The sequence below is a fragment of the Populus euphratica genome, unplaced genomic scaffold, assembly GCF_000495115.2.
Source record: "Populus euphratica unplaced genomic scaffold, PopEup_1.0 scaffold45.1, whole genome shotgun sequence".
Classification (NCBI taxonomy): Eukaryota; Viridiplantae; Streptophyta; class Magnoliopsida; order Malpighiales; family Salicaceae; genus Populus; species Populus euphratica.
The window spans coordinates 923,966-940,837 of NW_011499886.1; the positions used below are offsets into that span (position 1 = coordinate 923,966).

At 36.3% G+C, this 16,872-nt stretch overlaps 3 protein-coding genes across 3 annotated transcripts in view; 2 read left to right on the top strand and 1 right to left on the bottom strand.

Annotated features, from left to right (window-relative positions):
• LOC105130340 (topoisomerase I damage affected-like protein) overlaps positions 1-1,455 on the bottom strand; it is a 3,717-nt gene extending 2,262 nt beyond the window's left edge. Inside the window, exon 1 of the mRNA XM_011032794.1 lies at positions 324-1,455. Within this exon, the coding sequence (XP_011031096.1) occupies positions 328-1,248 (921 nt within the window). The 5' untranslated portion in view covers positions 1,249-1,455 and the 3' untranslated portion in view covers positions 324-327. The remainder of the gene's footprint in view (positions 1-323) is intronic.
• A 1,219-nt stretch (positions 1,456-2,674) lies between these two features.
• On the top strand, positions 2,675-7,110 carry LOC105130341 (aldehyde dehydrogenase family 3 member H1-like). Its single transcript, XM_011032795.1, has 11 exons — positions 2,675-2,949; positions 3,040-3,280; positions 3,697-3,765; positions 3,877-3,973; positions 4,235-4,441; positions 5,193-5,308; positions 5,390-5,494; positions 5,578-5,750; positions 5,853-5,943; positions 6,028-6,177; positions 6,605-7,110. Exons 1-11 carry the CDS (start codon positions 2,777-2,779, stop codon positions 6,842-6,844), a joined length of 1,662 nt encoding a protein of 553 aa, XP_011031097.1. The 5' UTR covers positions 2,675-2,776; the 3' UTR covers positions 6,845-7,110.
• Positions 7,111-9,841: 2,731 nt separating this feature from the next.
• On the top strand, positions 9,842-14,603 carry LOC105130342 (winged-helix DNA-binding transcription factor family protein). Its single transcript, XM_011032796.1, has 6 exons — positions 9,842-10,128; positions 10,700-10,825; positions 10,994-11,895; positions 11,984-12,107; positions 12,242-13,000; positions 13,223-14,603. Exons 1-6 carry the CDS (start codon positions 10,099-10,101, stop codon positions 14,447-14,449), a joined length of 3,168 nt encoding a protein of 1,055 aa, XP_011031098.1. The 5' UTR covers positions 9,842-10,098; the 3' UTR covers positions 14,450-14,603.
• The last annotated feature ends 2,269 nt before the right edge of the window (positions 14,604-16,872 follow it).

Sequence of the window (16,872 nt, forward strand, 5' to 3'; positions counted from 1 at the left end):
CTGCTATTCCACGCCTAGGCATAATGTCACATTCTCCCTCGCCTAAAACATAATCTAGTCCAAAGCAAATTTCATTAAAAGTAGTCAAATTTGTAAAATCTGTTAGATTAACAATCCTAAAATTCTGATAAGATCATCATTTTCCATTCGACACGCATTTAAATTTCAAGAAAATCAAGATAAAATAGATTTACCCAAAAATCTCCACCAACCCATAACATAACATAAAACTCCCTTAACAATTAGCTAGCAGCAGATAATATACACAAAGAAAAGAGTAAATAAAAAAGAAAACAAGTCCAAATAATAAGGTAAGAACATACCTAGTTATGAAAGGTAGAAGATATCATCAGTCATGAGAAGTATGTAATGCAAGATCCTCAAAGGAGTATTTCTAAAATCCAAAGCAGGCAACCTCAATTCCCTTATCCTACACTCCCCGCCATTTCCTCGTGACACCACATAAACAGGCTTTGAGTCCACTTTCCTAAACAAATACACCATCTTGCTGCCTCCAATTCCATCACTTGGTGTGTTATTTTCCTTAGTCTTGAAAAGAGTCCATCCAACACCAGCTAAAGCCCTTGAAAATTTATCCATGGAATCAATTCTATCACCAGTCAACCTCCAAAACAAAGAAAATGAACAACAATCCCAGTTACTATCATAAAGACTGTCGCTTTCATATCCACCCATGACTTTCTTGGTGTGTTTTGAGTTGATAAACACAAGCTTGAACAACCCTTTTGAGAGTGAAACAAATGAGCGAAGATGGGTTAAAGAAGAAGTGTAAAGTGAAGGGAATGGTAAAGGAATAGCATTGTTTGGTAAATGCAACAAAGATGATGTTGATGTCCATGATAACGATACTGATGATGTACATGGAGTTGATGTCGATGTCGATGGTGATGTACATGATGATGGGTATGAGAAAATAATGTGAGAAAGAGATGGTGTTGGATATAAGTCCATGCCCATGTCTCTTGCAATCTTGGTTAGCCTGTATGTATCTGTAACAAGTTCTTTATTTGGCAAGAACAGAAGTAGTGGGGTCTTTGTCTTCGTCTTCGTCTTCGTCTTCGTCTTGGCTCTTGTTTTTGTTGTGTCTGTATTATTGTCGCTGTTGGTGTGGGTGTAGCTGGTGTTGATATCATTGTGATGGTGATCGTGATGGTGGGAAAGGAGAGGAGGAGGGTTGTTGATGGTTTCTCCTAAGACCAGAGAGCGTACCAGCTTTAGGGGTAGCATCTTTGCTTTGCTTTCATTCTTCTATTACCTTGCCTTACCTTAACTGACCACTTGTGTTAAAGCATCTTCTCACAGTGAAGGGTGGTGTGTCTTCTCGGTCTTCTGTCCAAAAAGAGTACACAATGGGCCCATCGTCATTTTGACTACAAGTTAAACCATCCAAATTCCGTTCATCCATCCGAGTGATTTTTTTTGACTTGGAACTGGTTCTTCTCCAGAGGAAATCATTGAGAAAGAAAAATAAATAACTATTTTCCCCAGCCAAAGCAATATATGGTAAGGTGGTCTTTGCAATGTTATTGAAGCATCATTCTTTCCAGGTTAAGTTATCAATATGAAAATTTAACTGTAACGTATATATCTATTTGTTATCCAATAAATAGTAAATATAATAAAAGCTCTCACATGTGAAGATCCGTTGTCAATTCCTAGTTATCAACTTATCAAACATGGAGTTGGAGCCCAGTGCCCTAAGCAACGTGCAGGGAATTGATTTCTCGTATTTTTAAACTTCCATTTCACCCCTTCCATGGTCTTGCTGTTGGGCTATTCACTTGGGTGATGCATGCCCAATGAATACTAATATCTGCCAAAAAAAGAGTATAACTGCATAATGCACAAGACTACTGGTTTAATCCCAGCATGATAGCATCAAATTGAGTGAAGAGCATATGGAGGCATTTTAACAAGGAGTTGAACCACCCACCTCATTGTTGTATGAAAGACACAAGACAAGCATACTATCTATCTTTTGAACAAATTAAAAGAGCTTCTCAGATTGCTTCTACAGTGATTTTCCGCCATAATTCGCCTTTTTCTATTTTAAACAATTTGTTCTTTCTAGGGTGGGCTACCGGGGTGCTGTGCTTGCATCAGATGAAAGTTATTTTGATATATTGGACGGAGCTGGGATTATTTGATAGGGGGCAAAATTAATATAATAAGGTATAGTTTTTTTTTAATTTGCTGTACATGAATTGGTCTGCCAATGGAGGATCTATTTGATTTTTTAATTTTTACCAATCCTCCCTGCTGGCACCATTCCCACTAAAGAGAACTCACATGGGTATGCTATAAATCCCCTTGACAAAAAAAAAAAAGATTATTAAAATTAATTAATTAATTAATTAATCATCCAACTCGTAATCACTATTCCAGGGTTAGTTTAGTTAAGCTTGGATTGGAAATCGGGTCACACGTCAGGCAATACAATTTTTCTGTTTTGTTTGTTTTATTTTATTTTATTTTATCTGATACTTGGGCTTGAGAATTTGAACAAGATTCCGATGAATTATAGTCACTTTCATGCCAAAGTTGGTATGTATCTGTACGCTGGCGTTTTAGATGATCAGACACATTGTCTGTCTCCTGGTATTAGAGAATCCTTTATGCGGTTATCTTGTCTTATTTATGTTTTGTTAAGAAACAAAGAAATTGATTTTTCATTAAAGGTTCTTCAAGTTCTCTATAAAAATAGAGAATAAATCTTCTTGGCCACCTCAACATCTTAAGCTGGCCGGCAGTTGCCATGTTTCTTGACTCTTTACCTTTTGTTGCCGTCCTGCGGAGCAGTGTGGTTGATATTGGTGCGAGGAGAAGTTTCACCAGCTGTTATCCAAAGAAGACTAATCAGAAGCATGAAGCTACCCTTTCCTTCCCTCGCTCAGGCCCCATTCTTAAATCACTATGTGTTTGCCTCTCGTATGCGTGCTTACTTTCACAGCTGCCTCATTTGATTTTTCTTTTTGGGAGTTTTTATGCCATGTTTTTATTATTTTTATTTTTTGAAAGCCCTTCTACGACTCCATCGGTAATGACAGAGGGAAAGAAGCAACCTTTTGATGCCAATGAAGCTCCTTCGCTAGTTAAGGAACTTAAAGAAAGCTTCAGAACTGGAAGGACAAGGAGTTACGAATGGCGAGTGTCACAATTGAAGGGTATTGAAAAGATAGTTGAGGAAAGGGAGAAGGATATTTCGGAAGCCCTTTATAAGGACCTCTCAAAGCCTGAGTTTGAAGCCTTTGTTTCTGAGGTTTAAATCTATTGTCTTATATGTTGATTTCTCCATAATGTCCGGTATGGTGCTTGGATTCTTCATATATAGCTTTTTTGTTGTGTTTTAAAAAACTCTGTAGATATCTTGATGGTAAAAAGCAGTTTCAGATTCAGTCCAGTAATTTGCACATATGGAATATCTGCATACATATATGGTTTAAATCTATTTTCTTATATGTTGATTTCTCCATAATGTTCGGTATGATCAATGCTTGCATTCTTCATATATAGCTTTTTTGTTGTGTTTTAAAAAACTCTGTAGATATCCTGATGGTAAAAAGCAATTTCAAATTCAGTCCAGTAATTTGCACATATGGATATCTGCATACATTTATGGTACAGAGATCTGCACGTTCATGTATTGCGTTTTTGTCCCTATGATGTTTAATACAGATTGCTGCGGTAAAATCGTCTTGCGAGGAGGCACTTAAAGAATTGAAACAATGGATGAAGCCAGAAAAGGTAACTAGAGAACCACTCCCTTTTGCAAAAAGAAAGAACTGCTAACTGTGAATATATCTATTTAATAACAAGTTTAAGCTAGTTTAATGCCATTCTCTCCTAACATTTCAGGCCAAAACTTCAATGACAGCCTATCCTTCTTCAGCAGAAATTGTGTCAGAACCTCTGGGAGCTGTGTTGGTAATCTCAACTTGGAACTACCCGTTTTGTAAGTTGAAAAATAAGAATCTGTGTTAATAAAATCATGTTCTACTCATGCATTCATACCCTGCACAAAAAAAACATGATTCTCTGTTTTCCATAATCGATAAATTCAATCCACAAATGTGTTGCAATTGGGAAGCTAGAGAATACCATTTAGTTTCAAGATAATGTAATCACATGAAATGTCCACGGCTAAAAAAAAAAAAAACTCCTGCATTTTCTAGTGTTGATTTCTATGGGCGTTTTTTTTTTTCCCTATCTGCAGTGTTGTCAATTGATCCGGTAATAGGAGCTATCGCAGCTGGAAATGCTGTGGTATTGAAACCATCAGAAATTGCTCCAGCCACATCTTCACTGCTTTCAGAATTATTTGAGGAATATCTAGACAACTCTGCTGTTAGAGTTGTCGAGGGAGCTGTTCCTGAAACGGCTGCATTACTTGAGCAGAAGTGGGACAAGATATTCTACACAGGTCTGACACAATAATATTTTATATTTTGAATGCTCTGACCATACAGGTTCATGGATTGAAAGGCAGTGAGCTTGTCTCCGGTGACACACTGCAATCTATAGTTGGTGATAGAAATGAACTCCTTTTATCAAATGAAAAAATGGAAAACATAATTTTACTCCTTAATCCTGCCAGAAAATACTTGCTACAGGCCCAGGAGATGTGCTCATATTAGGTACTTCATCAAACACTTATTACTTCAAACATTTATTTTAGGCTAAAGCACCTCTTTTGGATAAGAATATTCAGACAAGGATACAACAGTTGGACTCTACAAATCAGTGGAAAAATCTAGGTAACTTGAGAAAAAACCAAGTTGAAGCCCAAACCCATACCCCAAACTCGTACAAGTGCCAGCAACATAATTTTCACATTGTGTCTCCATTCAGATTCTTTTATTGAAATTTTGTTGTTTCACTTGTGTTTCCTTGTACTTGTTCTTCACAACAGAACACCTCAGATATTACTGATCATAACCTTCCATAAAAGTCACATGAGAATTTAAGTCAATATATATTTTACAGTTACTCCAAAGGCATTTCATAAACAGGATTTGAAACTTTGAAAACACCTAATATTGTCCATTTGATTTTTCATACTTAGTGTAACTGCTGAAGTATAGAGTGCATGAACTGACGCTGCTAGTATTAATGGAAAAGTTATCTAAATTCAAGACTTCAGCTAAAGAGGCCATGCTATTTTTTCTTTTCAGGCAGTCCAAGAGTAGGGCGCATTGTGATGACTGCTGCAGCAAAGCACCTTACTCCTGTTATCCTAGAACTTGGAGGAAAGTGTCCAGTTGTTGTTGATTCTGATGTTGACTTACAAGTATGTACATCAAGTTCATAGCTTAAGAGTGCATCAATCACGGATTCTTTTCCCTGTAGTATTAATTGGCTTCATGCGAAGGTTACTGTAAGGAGGATTATAGCTGGGAAGTGGCAACTGAACAATGGACAAGCTTGCATTAGTGTTGATTATATCATAACAACAAAAGATTTTGCCCCAAAGTTGGTAAGATCATTTTACCTTTTTTAATTCTTTAAAAGGTCTGTTCCAACTGGATTTATTCTTGATGCACTACGGACCCTGAACAGATCGATGCACTACGGAACGGAATAGAAGAATTTTTTGGAGCAGATCCAATGGAATCGAAATACATATCCCGTATTGTGAGTTCAAACCATTTTTCACGTTTGGAAAGACTCTTAGATGAAGACAAGGTTTGCAACAAAATTGTGGTCGGAGGCCAAAGGAATCAGAAGAAACTGTGGGTTCCTTACATTTTCTGGCAGATTTTTGTTTCTAGATTATAATTCAAAAACGATAGACAGGAAAAAACATGACTGCATGACCTATCCTTCTATTGCAGAAAGATCGCTCCAACCATATTCTTGGATGTTCCTGAAGACTCTCAACTGATGCAGGAAGAGATATTTGGGCCATTGCTTCCTATTATCACTGTGAGTACGGAGTGAAAATATGCAATGCATGTTGTTCTAATCAGACACTATGATTCAAAGATCATTTTATCTGTGATTTGATAGGTTGAAAATGCGAAAGACAGTATTGATCTGATAAATTCGAAACCAGAGCCTCTTGTCGCGTATCTCTTCACCAATAATCAGAAGCTAAGGAATGACTTCGTGCAAAATGTCTCCTGTGGAGGAATGGTTATCAATGACACCGTGCTGCATGTATGTATTCATCTCTTCCTTAAAACTCACATATACAAGATGTGGACAGCGAAATTTTGTGTAATGTGTTCACTGAGATGGAGGCCACGCCACATCTCTCCTCAAACAGATTGTAAGGTCCCCAAACTATTGAAAATCTGCAGTATCATGACTGCAGACAGTCAGTACCGCTGTGCTTCTGGTGCCATGTTACTCCCTCCTGCAAAGATAAAGGGAGAGAATAGGACTCAATTTCTTGATGGTTAGAAGCAATGCCAAAAATGTGTATCATGAGTTACGCTTAAGGAGTAAATGTGTCAATATGGATAATTGTACATGGCGTAGCTAAACTGGATCTGCTCCGAAATGAGTACTTTTTAATGTTTTTACCTAAGGTAGTAGAGGTTAACAAATCGTCTATTTCAAGCTTGGTTTTCAAATTCTGCAGGTTACAGTTTCCAGTTTACCCTTTGGAGGAGTTGGGGAGAGTGGAATGGGATCTTACCATGGTAAATTTTCTTTTGATGCTTTCAGTCACAAGAAGGCAGTTCTATACAGAAGTTTTAGTGGAGATTCACCTGTCAGATACCCACCATATACACCAGAAAATAAGAAGTTGATGAGGGCTGTGATGAATGGTGGCATACTTGATATAATTCTTGCTTTGATGGGATGGTCTAGAGATTGAATACATGAATTGAAGATTTTTTTTTTTTTTTGTTGGTTACCCCTCTCTTGAATGCGTTTTTATTTTTTCAAGTCTCAACTGTTCAACAGTTGGTGAGATAATAATTGTATGATAACTTGCCATCTAAACGATTACTTTAAGATTGTTAGAGAGCATCCATTCAAGGGAGAGTGTCAGTGTCTTGTTGAATAAGATTATTTGTTATTTGTGAAATGCTTGGAAAGGCAATGAGAATTTCTGACTTCTGCAATGGAAATTAAAAATTACCAGACAAAAAATGTTTATACAGTTTTCTATTACCCTTTTGGTGCTAGTACGCATCTTGCCTTGCTTACCATAATTTCCAAGCAGTCTTGCGAATCTTTTTAGTTATCTGCTGTTGAACCACACTGAAACTGGACAAGAGATATCTTCAGAATCTAGCAGGTCCCCTGTCGTCCCAAGCTCTGGCAACCAAGTCCATTCAGATAGTGTTAGAAGCTTGGAAGGCAGTGACATAGAGAGAAAGAAATAACAATTAGCAGCAGTGAGCAGCATTAAACACGTGAAGAATAAAGTAGTTAGAGAATTGGATAATCCAGTTGTTGAGTTGGTGAACAATGTATAAATAAGACCTATGATGAGGGTGAGGATTAAGTCTAATGAGGTATATTTTTCTATAAATTGCAAAAGTTATTTCTCTTCTCTTCTCTTCTACTTCTCAACCTCTTTTCACACTAAAAACCTCTTTGTTAAGATTGAGTCTTAACAAATTGGTATCAGAGCCTTGAATCCAAGGCAATTACAACATTAACAAAGACTTAAAGATGGTGGAAAACAATAAGGCTAGAGCTTTGGAAGAGAATGGGAGATAGTTGGATGAGAGAATGCAAGTTTTTCATCAAGAATTGCAAGATTTCACAGCAAACAAGAGGAGACAGTAGTAAGAACATGCCAAGTGGAATGAACAACTAAAGGCAGAAATGGAAACCGAGATAGCTATCATTCAGACATTTATGACTGGAAGGGAAGTCGAAAGGGATGGCAGGAATTAAGTTAACGCCAGGGAAATGGTGCATCTACAACAGAATCATAATCCAGAGGAAAATGTGGGAATCAATGAAGGCCATCAGGTGGGTATAATGTAGCTTTACATAAAGTGGAGTTGTGCATGTTTCATAGAGATAATCCACGAGGATGGATTAAAAAATATAGGAAGTTTCTCAAGTTGCATTTTACTCCAGTTCATCAGTGGTAGAAATTGCTTCACTTTACTTGGACCGCAAGGCAGAGGTATAGTTTAAAGGATTTTCGGTAGGATCGAGACCATAACCCTACAAATTGGGAGGGGTTTGTTCGATGCCTTTGTAACAGACTTGGCAGCAGAGATCATGTGGTAGAGGCGTTTAACAAATTGGTACACGATAAGGGAGTTGAAGAGTATATTAAAAGGTTTGAGGAGCTTAAATCCTAAAGAGCACCTTGAATCCTTCACTACCAGTATCGTAATATATATCCAGCTTTATTAGAGGCCTCAAGGAGGACATTAAACTGACATTGAAGATCTTGAAATCCGGAACATTGGTACAAGAACCTGATTAAGCAAGGTGGTAAAAGGAATCTAACCAAGTTGTGACAAGAAGAAACAAGATGATACCCAAAATATCTCTTCTTGACATAATGGTAGGTTATCAGGTAAACCTTCTTATAGCACCCCTTACAATGCAAGAACTAATGTAACAGTAGGGGGTAAACGAATGAATGACACTTTATATGAAAGAAAGAAAGAAATTAGGATTGTGTTATAAATGTGGAGAGAAGTTTACTCCAGGCCATCAATGCAGTAAGAAGAACTTGAATATGATAAAGGGAGTGGATGAGGAAAATGAAGAATTTTTAGAAGTAAAAGAGGGGGTAATAATGAGATTGTGGCTATTGAAGATCAAGGTGATGAGTGTGGTTTATCCCTTAATGCATTGGCTGAAAGTTATGCTCACAACACAATAAGGATTAAAAGGAATTGTCAAAACAAGAACCTTATTATTCTTACTGACAGTGGAAGTACTCTTAGTTTTATTGATGAACATGTGGTTAAAGATATCAAGAGCACTACCATTGAAAAAACGACTGTATTATCAGTAATTATGGCCAATGAAACTGTATTAGCAGTAACTGTGAGATCAAGACTACCATTGAAAAAACGACTGTATTAGCAGTAATTATGGCCAATGAAACTGTATTAGCAGTAACTGTGGCCAATGAAAATGTCATGAGGTGTAGTGTATTCTATACAAAATTCTAATGGTTAATGCAAGGACATCAATTCCAAGCAGACAAGAGGATCTTGAAGTTAGGGAGGTGTAACATGGTTATGGGAGTGGATTGGCTAAGACTTTATTCGCCGATCCTATTCGGTTTGATAAATATGAGATTACGGACACCCACAAGCAAGATTCTCAGTTGCAGGAAATAATTGATGGGAAATTGTCAGGAGCTGACAATTGGCCTGAATATAGTTTTACAGTTGATATACTGGGGTATAAAAGGAGAATTGTGATCGGCAAAGGAGATGATCTGAGAGGAAAGGTAGTTAAAACAACTCATAATTCTTGTAAAGAAAGCGCCACGCTAGGATACTCAACTCTTACGGGAGATTTAAGATTGTGTTTTAGTGGCCTTAATGAAGAAAATGGTAAAACAACTGCTGAAGAAGTGTGATCATGTCTGTGAACAAGCTAAAATGGGAAGGAGAGCCTATCATGTGCTGCAGCGATCATTGCCAGTCTCAAGCGGAGTTTGAAGGGATTTTTTTAAGAATTATTTTTCGATCTAATTAAATTATACTAATTCTATTTTGTTGTCTAAGGTTTTTTTTTTTTCGTTTTTAACTTTTTGAGACACGCGTACCTTCTTTTTTTAACAGATAAAAAGAAAATATCGTGGGCCCACAAATCTAAGCAAACTTGATAAAAACCCTTGTCAGTATTTTTTGCAATAAATTCCGAGCTAGCCATCAAACGTGTTTGTAACAAGAAAATCACCGGAACCCTATTTTCTTCCTATTGGGATAACCTGGCATGAATTTCAGTTACTGGGCTAACATAATAATAATAATCATCAGTGACTGTAACAGCTCTGTTTCTAAATTGGGTTTCTTTCGGTTTTTTTATACCATTGCTGTTTCAGTCAGATTGTCAACGTTCTAGTTTTTATTGGACAAGCGTTGATTGAGTCCAATTTTACTGATTAATTGTTGCAGGAGGTGAAAAAAACGGATGGGTGTAACAGAGAATGCTTCTGCTCATGTTTGTCTCTTTTCTAATTACTATAATTTATATTTCACTGCTTTTGCTTTTCTTTTGCTTTGTGGTAGCCCCATTGAACCTGTTGCTTACACTGTTCCGCCATCAACATTACAAGAAAAGCAAAACAACTGTTTGGTATTTTTTTTTTTATAAGAAAATGGTTTTGAATTGTGCTTTTGACATATACGGATTTTTTCCTGCTATGCAAGCAATTTGGGTATTTCTGTAACATTCTTTTTCACTCGTATGAAAGTAGGATCCCTTCGTGATAGCTATAAATCATGACGCCAATTTTGTGTGAATGAGGGAGGAGCTCTAGTCCGAAGGAAGAGATTATTAACATGCAAGATCCATTGCGCTGCTAGCGGTAATCATGACAATTTAGATGCACTAATCTAGTTAATGTGAGCACAGACTTGACTCTTAAGCTGTGAGGAAAGAAAATGAAAATACAGGTTATAATTGTTATATTTGTGGGCTTATGGAAATTTTTGAACATGCTATTTCTTTTTGTGGGCTTATGGTGTTGGTGGGTGCTTAACGTATTGCTGATTTGTAATTCCATGCACAGGGACTCAAATTTGATGTGGATGACATGATTGTGAAAATGGCAAGCCAAGACCAAACCAAAATGCTGCGCATCAAACAGCAGCTGGCCACCATAGACCACACTCCAGATCACCCAGTATACCCTGTCGTATGTTCCCTTTTCCTTTGTGTCTGCTTCTCTAGAAATTGTTTTCATGATACCTACGAGTGTAGCCATGTTAGTCTCTGGTTCGAGTCCTGCCCTTTTTAAAGAGAAACAAAGGAAGAATGAAGTTTTCGTTGACTAGTTTTCAATTGGTTTGATTTTTCCTTACAGATGGTGCATGAGGCAATTATGGATTTAAATGAAGAAGGGGGATCGACCAAGGATGCAATATCACAGTTTATCATGAGAAAGTATGATGTTTTTCAGGTTGTTCATGTGGCTAAACTAATTGAACAATTAGAGAAACTTGTGGAGAAGGAAGAGATAGTTTTTACATCTGAGAATCGTTACACGCTTCCAGCTGAGGACTCTGGTTCTCCTTCTAAGTTAAAGCAGGGAAAGAAGCAGTCGGTGCAATATGAACTGGATCGGAGAAGTAATAAGTTGCAAAAGGTCAATGAAGGAGTTCAATTTCAAGAAGATCAGAATGCAATTATAGAAATAGAAGATCAACCTGAAAGTGATAAAGCAAAACAAACACAAGTAGCTCAAAGTGAAGGCGTTGAATACCATAACCATTTACAAGAAGATCAGCTTAGGGTATATGAGGAAGAGAGGTTTGAGATGACTACTGAGAATTTTTCTCAAGTTGTTGAAGGACAGTCAAAAGTGATTGTAGAAGATAGATACCAGCAACCTGCTGGGGTAGATGAAAGACATGGAAAAGAAGTTAATATCCAAATGAGGGAAACTGAGGCAACTGAAGAGCGAAGTCAATTACAGCAACAAGAACTCCAAGTGACTGAAGATCAAGTGGAAACTGAACGTCAAAGTAAAGTAACTGAAGACCTGCATCATGTTGAACATCCTGAAAATGAAGAAATTATAGGCGAAATTCGACCTCAGGTTCCACAAGATTTGTATGTTGACGAACATTATCAATCAGAGGAAACAAATATTAGAACCATTCCTATGCAGATTGAAACACGAGGAAAAGAAGTTGGAGTGATTGGAGAGGAAAAGGCATTGCTAGAACAGGATAATAAAGTGGGGAACAATTCTACTGACATTAGGTTTGCTCTTTTCTTACTTTGCAACATTGTATCTTACAGTCTTTCTTGTTACTTTATCTTATCCCTTCTCCTTTTCTGATTAATTAAGCCATACATCGGAGGTTTCTGCACAACCTGTTCGAGATAAAGACATGATAGCTATGCCAAGTTCTTCTCAGACAAGTCAACAATTAGACCATGTTGGATCTTCATTTTTATTGCATGCTCTGAAGGTGAAAGTTTAAAACTCGAGTATTAGTTATTCACATGTTAAACTTGGAAAATTGGTTACTAATTTGTAAAACTCGTCTTATTCTGTCCCATGAAACACGTTTTAATTGTTTGTTTAATTTACTTTGATCATTAGGAAAAGTGTATAAATGTGTGGAAGAAGTTAACAGAAGCTGAGCATGAGCTGATGGATGTTCTTAGCTGTTTGAATTCAATGGAAGTAATAGCCAATATTCATGAATCAGAGCCAAAAGCATTGCCACATTCTGATTATGTACCCAAAGATCCAACGCAACTTCAGCAGAATCAACAAATTGAGCTTCCTAAACTCAAAAGAACTGCAGAAGTTCAAATAACAGCATTGCAGGAATCTTTTCAAAACCAGAAAAGGCAGGCTTTACCTGGAAATCATGATTTCCCATCGAAATACTGGTCAGAAAAAATTGGTGTTTCTCCTACTCAGCAAATCATGCACTCACAGCAACTGGAGGTGGAGAAACATCAAGATTTTCCTAGTTTTAAAGGCTATCTACAACTTCATGACCCAGAAAAGGGGTCCAAGTCATGTTCAGTTGCTTGTTCTTTGGAACCCCAGGAGTTGAATCTGGAGCAGAGATCAGAGCATCATAGCACAATTGTAGAGGACCTTCAGACTCCCATCAATTTGGAGAATGTTGAGCTGCAGCAACGATTAGATGTCCCTGAGCTAAAAAAGGCTTTGGGAAAAAACTTGTCTACTGATGGAGAATTGACACCTGCCAAGGACATCACTATAGATAGAGACCAGGTTGAGCCTGAGAAGCCTCCAGCATTTGAGATTACAGAGGAGCAATTTTCCCAAGAACGGCTGCAGGGTGCTGTTCCTTGTGGTGATGCAAAGAAACTCGAGCCTGTGGTAGGAACCATGACATGTTCATTTTTATCTTTAATTGCTCATGATTTTTCTTATGCCTTCCATTCCTTTTCTATCATTTATTATAATCGGAGACGGTATGAAACAGACTGAAGATAATATAGAACTGACTTCATATTATCAATGATGTTAAATATAGTACCATAGAACATACCATTCTATAGATATGACAAAATGAATTGTGTGGCTATGGAATCAATGCAGCTCGTGAATGGGCAGAATCTTGAACTATCAGTCAAAGAAAGGCATATAGAGGTTGAAACGATCACTTCAGAGCAGCAACGCCAGATAAAACAGCAAATACAAGAGAAAGAATTACATCCTCTGGAGCAAAGGGCATCTAAGAATAAATCTGAATCAGGTGCAGCTGGAGCTACTTCTGATCAGCAACTCCATAACATTGAAATGCTTCAAGATCCAAAGCAAATTTTGGTGGTACATGAATCATCCCGATTAACGAATCAGCAAAAGAAGGGTCGTGGCAAGAGAAAGAAAGTAGAAATGGAGCTGCCCTGGAGGGAACTATGGTATCGTGGCACAAAGGCATCTGAATCTAATCTAGCACATCCAACAGATGCAAATGATGTTGATTCAGACAGACAGTGGAAACTAGATCATCCAATCCCTGAAAGACCTCAAAAGAGAAAACCAAAGAACGTGGAGAAATCATCTCAATCAGTGGAACAGGAACTGAAGGATCAGGGTAGGAAAAGACTTCTCAGATCTCAGCTTGCACCAGTAACATCTGATGAAGTCAAAATGCTAGAAAATCCAAAACAGCAAGAACTAACATCAGCAGGGGATTCTATTCAAACTCGGCAGAAACAGCAACTACAGTCTCGAGTGCAATGCTCTTCCCAAGCTGAAGAGATTATGGATAAAACCATGGAAGAATCACAACCCTTACCAGACCAAAATAAACAGGAAAGTCAACTGGCATATCAACAACGAGGGAAGCTAAAGCCTGTTATGGATACAACTAAGGGGAAAATTTTACCTGTAGATGGTGAAGATCATCACAAGGAGCTGCCATTGCATATTCAAGGGCAAAGGCCTAAAGCCATGACCAGTACAAAACTCATAGTAAGAGAAATATCCTCAAGCCATCAGAGTCACAATGAGCAACAGCCCAAGAAACGTGGCCCAGGAAGGCCACCTAAATCATTATCACCTGCATCTCAAACTGTCAACGTACCATTGTCTCCACAGATTCAGCTTAAGCAGAAAAGGCTTCAACATGATCTTCAGAAAAATGGCCAATTGGTGCTGGTCAAGGGAGGTTTACAAGATCCAAATCACCATCAGTTGCAGAAACCATTTCATCATGACCTTCACAGGACTGGCAGCAATGCAGGCCACATTTCAAGAAGAAAAAGCCTCAGAAACGCAAAAGTGATGGTAACAACCAAAGGGAAGACATCCAATACTTGACCGAGGGAATTAAAGGACAGGGTAATGCTATTATTTTCTGTTTTTTTTCAAACTTTTCAGGGGCATTTAACTTGATGGTGTTTTTATTAGCTTTTTCAGTTTTCGGTTTTTTGAACATGGATAGGAAATGTTATATCACTTTCCTTTTGCTCTATCTTCTATTTATTCTAGCCATGATAGTTCGAATTCTTTTTTCTCCTTTTGTTTACAAAATCATTGCTTGTAAAGTTTTGTGGTTCTTGAAATGCTTATCTAATTGCATGACCAGGTCTTTAGTTAAACTTTACCACAATTTAGTCACTAGGTGAGATCAAATGTCTTTTCTTTAGTAATATGAACTGTGAAGAATATAGATCTCATCTCTAATCAGTTTTTTTTTTTTTCCTGATCTTGTATTCTCTCTTTTATCTCGCTCTCATTTATTTGGAAACCTTAACATCATCTGTAGATTGGTCGTGATTTTATCATCGCTGTCTTTCTTCTTAATAATGATAAATGGATTAACGACAAACTATAAGAAGACATGCCTGGCAGCATAATTAACCGCAAATTTAGTGGTTTCTATGGAATTTTCTGATATTGTTGGCCTTCTCATCATTTTCATTGGTTGCATAACTGTATTATACTTGCTGCTTTGGTTCTATAATAGTTCGATAAATTAAAAGCTTTCGGTCTTCATTCTCTTGGTCTTGAGATTAGCCAGCGAAGGGTGACGAGTTACTTGTTTGATGGAGAATATGTGGATTAGTCTCTACTTGTATTTTTTTTTTTTTTTTTGTGTTGCTCAATGATGAACAATATGTTCAGTGCTAACATTAGCTTGATATTGCATTTCTATCAATTCATGATAAACTTGACTATGTGATTTGTTGATCTGGTTCTTTTTCTTTTTTTTTAATTATCATACAAGTCTTAAATCGGGTCCCTATCTACCAGAAGTTTCAATTGCACCATTAATTTGTTATATAGAGTAAAACAAAGTCATAGGACTTCACCCATCGAAGTCTCTTGTAATTTGGTGTGCAGAACAAGTGATCCCATATGGCACTTCACTATTTAGGATAAATTGAGCAATTAGCACAGTAAATTAAAAAAAAAATAGTGAATTGATATAGGTAAAAAAAAGATTGACGAAATAACATTTTTTTGATACCAAGCTCTTTAGAAATACGATATTTATTAAATGTTGTTATTTTTAAATATAGCAAGATAATTTTATGTTAGTGTGTCATCTCAACACACTTAAGAATTCATGAAGATTTATACTTGTATATTTTTTTATCCATATTTATTGGTAAGAATATATATAAAAAAAATATAAAATCTTGTTTCATCACTAATCAAATGAATTATCTGAACTTTCTTTTAAGAATATATAAAAAATATAAAATCTTCTTTCATCACTAATCAAATGAATTATCCTGAACTTTCGTTTCCCTAAGCACTAAACAAAGGGGCTAAAAGCATTATTCTCACATGTAACAAGTTTTTTGCTTGCTAGCTTGTTACCTTTTAATTCACAGATAATAAAATATATGAAGTTTTTTTTTTTTTTTGAAAAAAAAGGGCTATTAAGAAAACAGCATGCATATAACACAAATTATTGTTCACAATGCTAGTATACACAAATTATTGTTCACAATGCTAGTATAAGTATTGTTTAGCCCTTTTAACAAGAAAAAAAGATTAACCTGCTATTAGGGGGTAATTAATTTGTTCTTTCCAACATGATTATTTTTAACACGATTAATTTTAACATGATTATTGGGATTAATTTTAACATAATTATTGGACATAATGCTATGGATTATAGATTGAGAATAATTTGATCTTTTCACACTTCAAAATTATATTATAAAGATTATATTGCACTTAAAAGTAAAATTTATTAAAAGATTTATTAGAGTTAGTTCTGTCTTTTTATATTTTGGAAGTATAATGTAAAGACCTTTATACCCTTAACAAAAAAAAACCTAAAACTTAAAACAAGGAGTATTTGTATATTTTTATTATGATATTTCTGTAACTAATAGGTTGAAGCAGAGCGATTTAATCTTTTCATCAATTAAGATAATAGTTAAAAAAAAATTTTATTGGTGCATGTGCAAGGACAACACTTATGCCTTTCAAACAGCTTATATTGTATTGTTCCATGTTTAAATACCACCTCTCAGGACAATGTCTAAAGTGGCTTGACATGTTCTTTTCAACAGTGCTATGTGTGTGGATGACAAGGGAGTGGTTGAGTTTCGATGGAGTTTTTTCTCCACCCCTCTTTTTTTCACTCTTCTCCTTGTAAAAATTTAGAGGTTTCCTTTAATTTATTTCTTGTACTCAATTCAATCCTTATTATTTTGATTTTTATTTTATTTGTTTTTATATTTTTTTTTAAAATATTTTTCATTTGATTTCATTTAATTTTT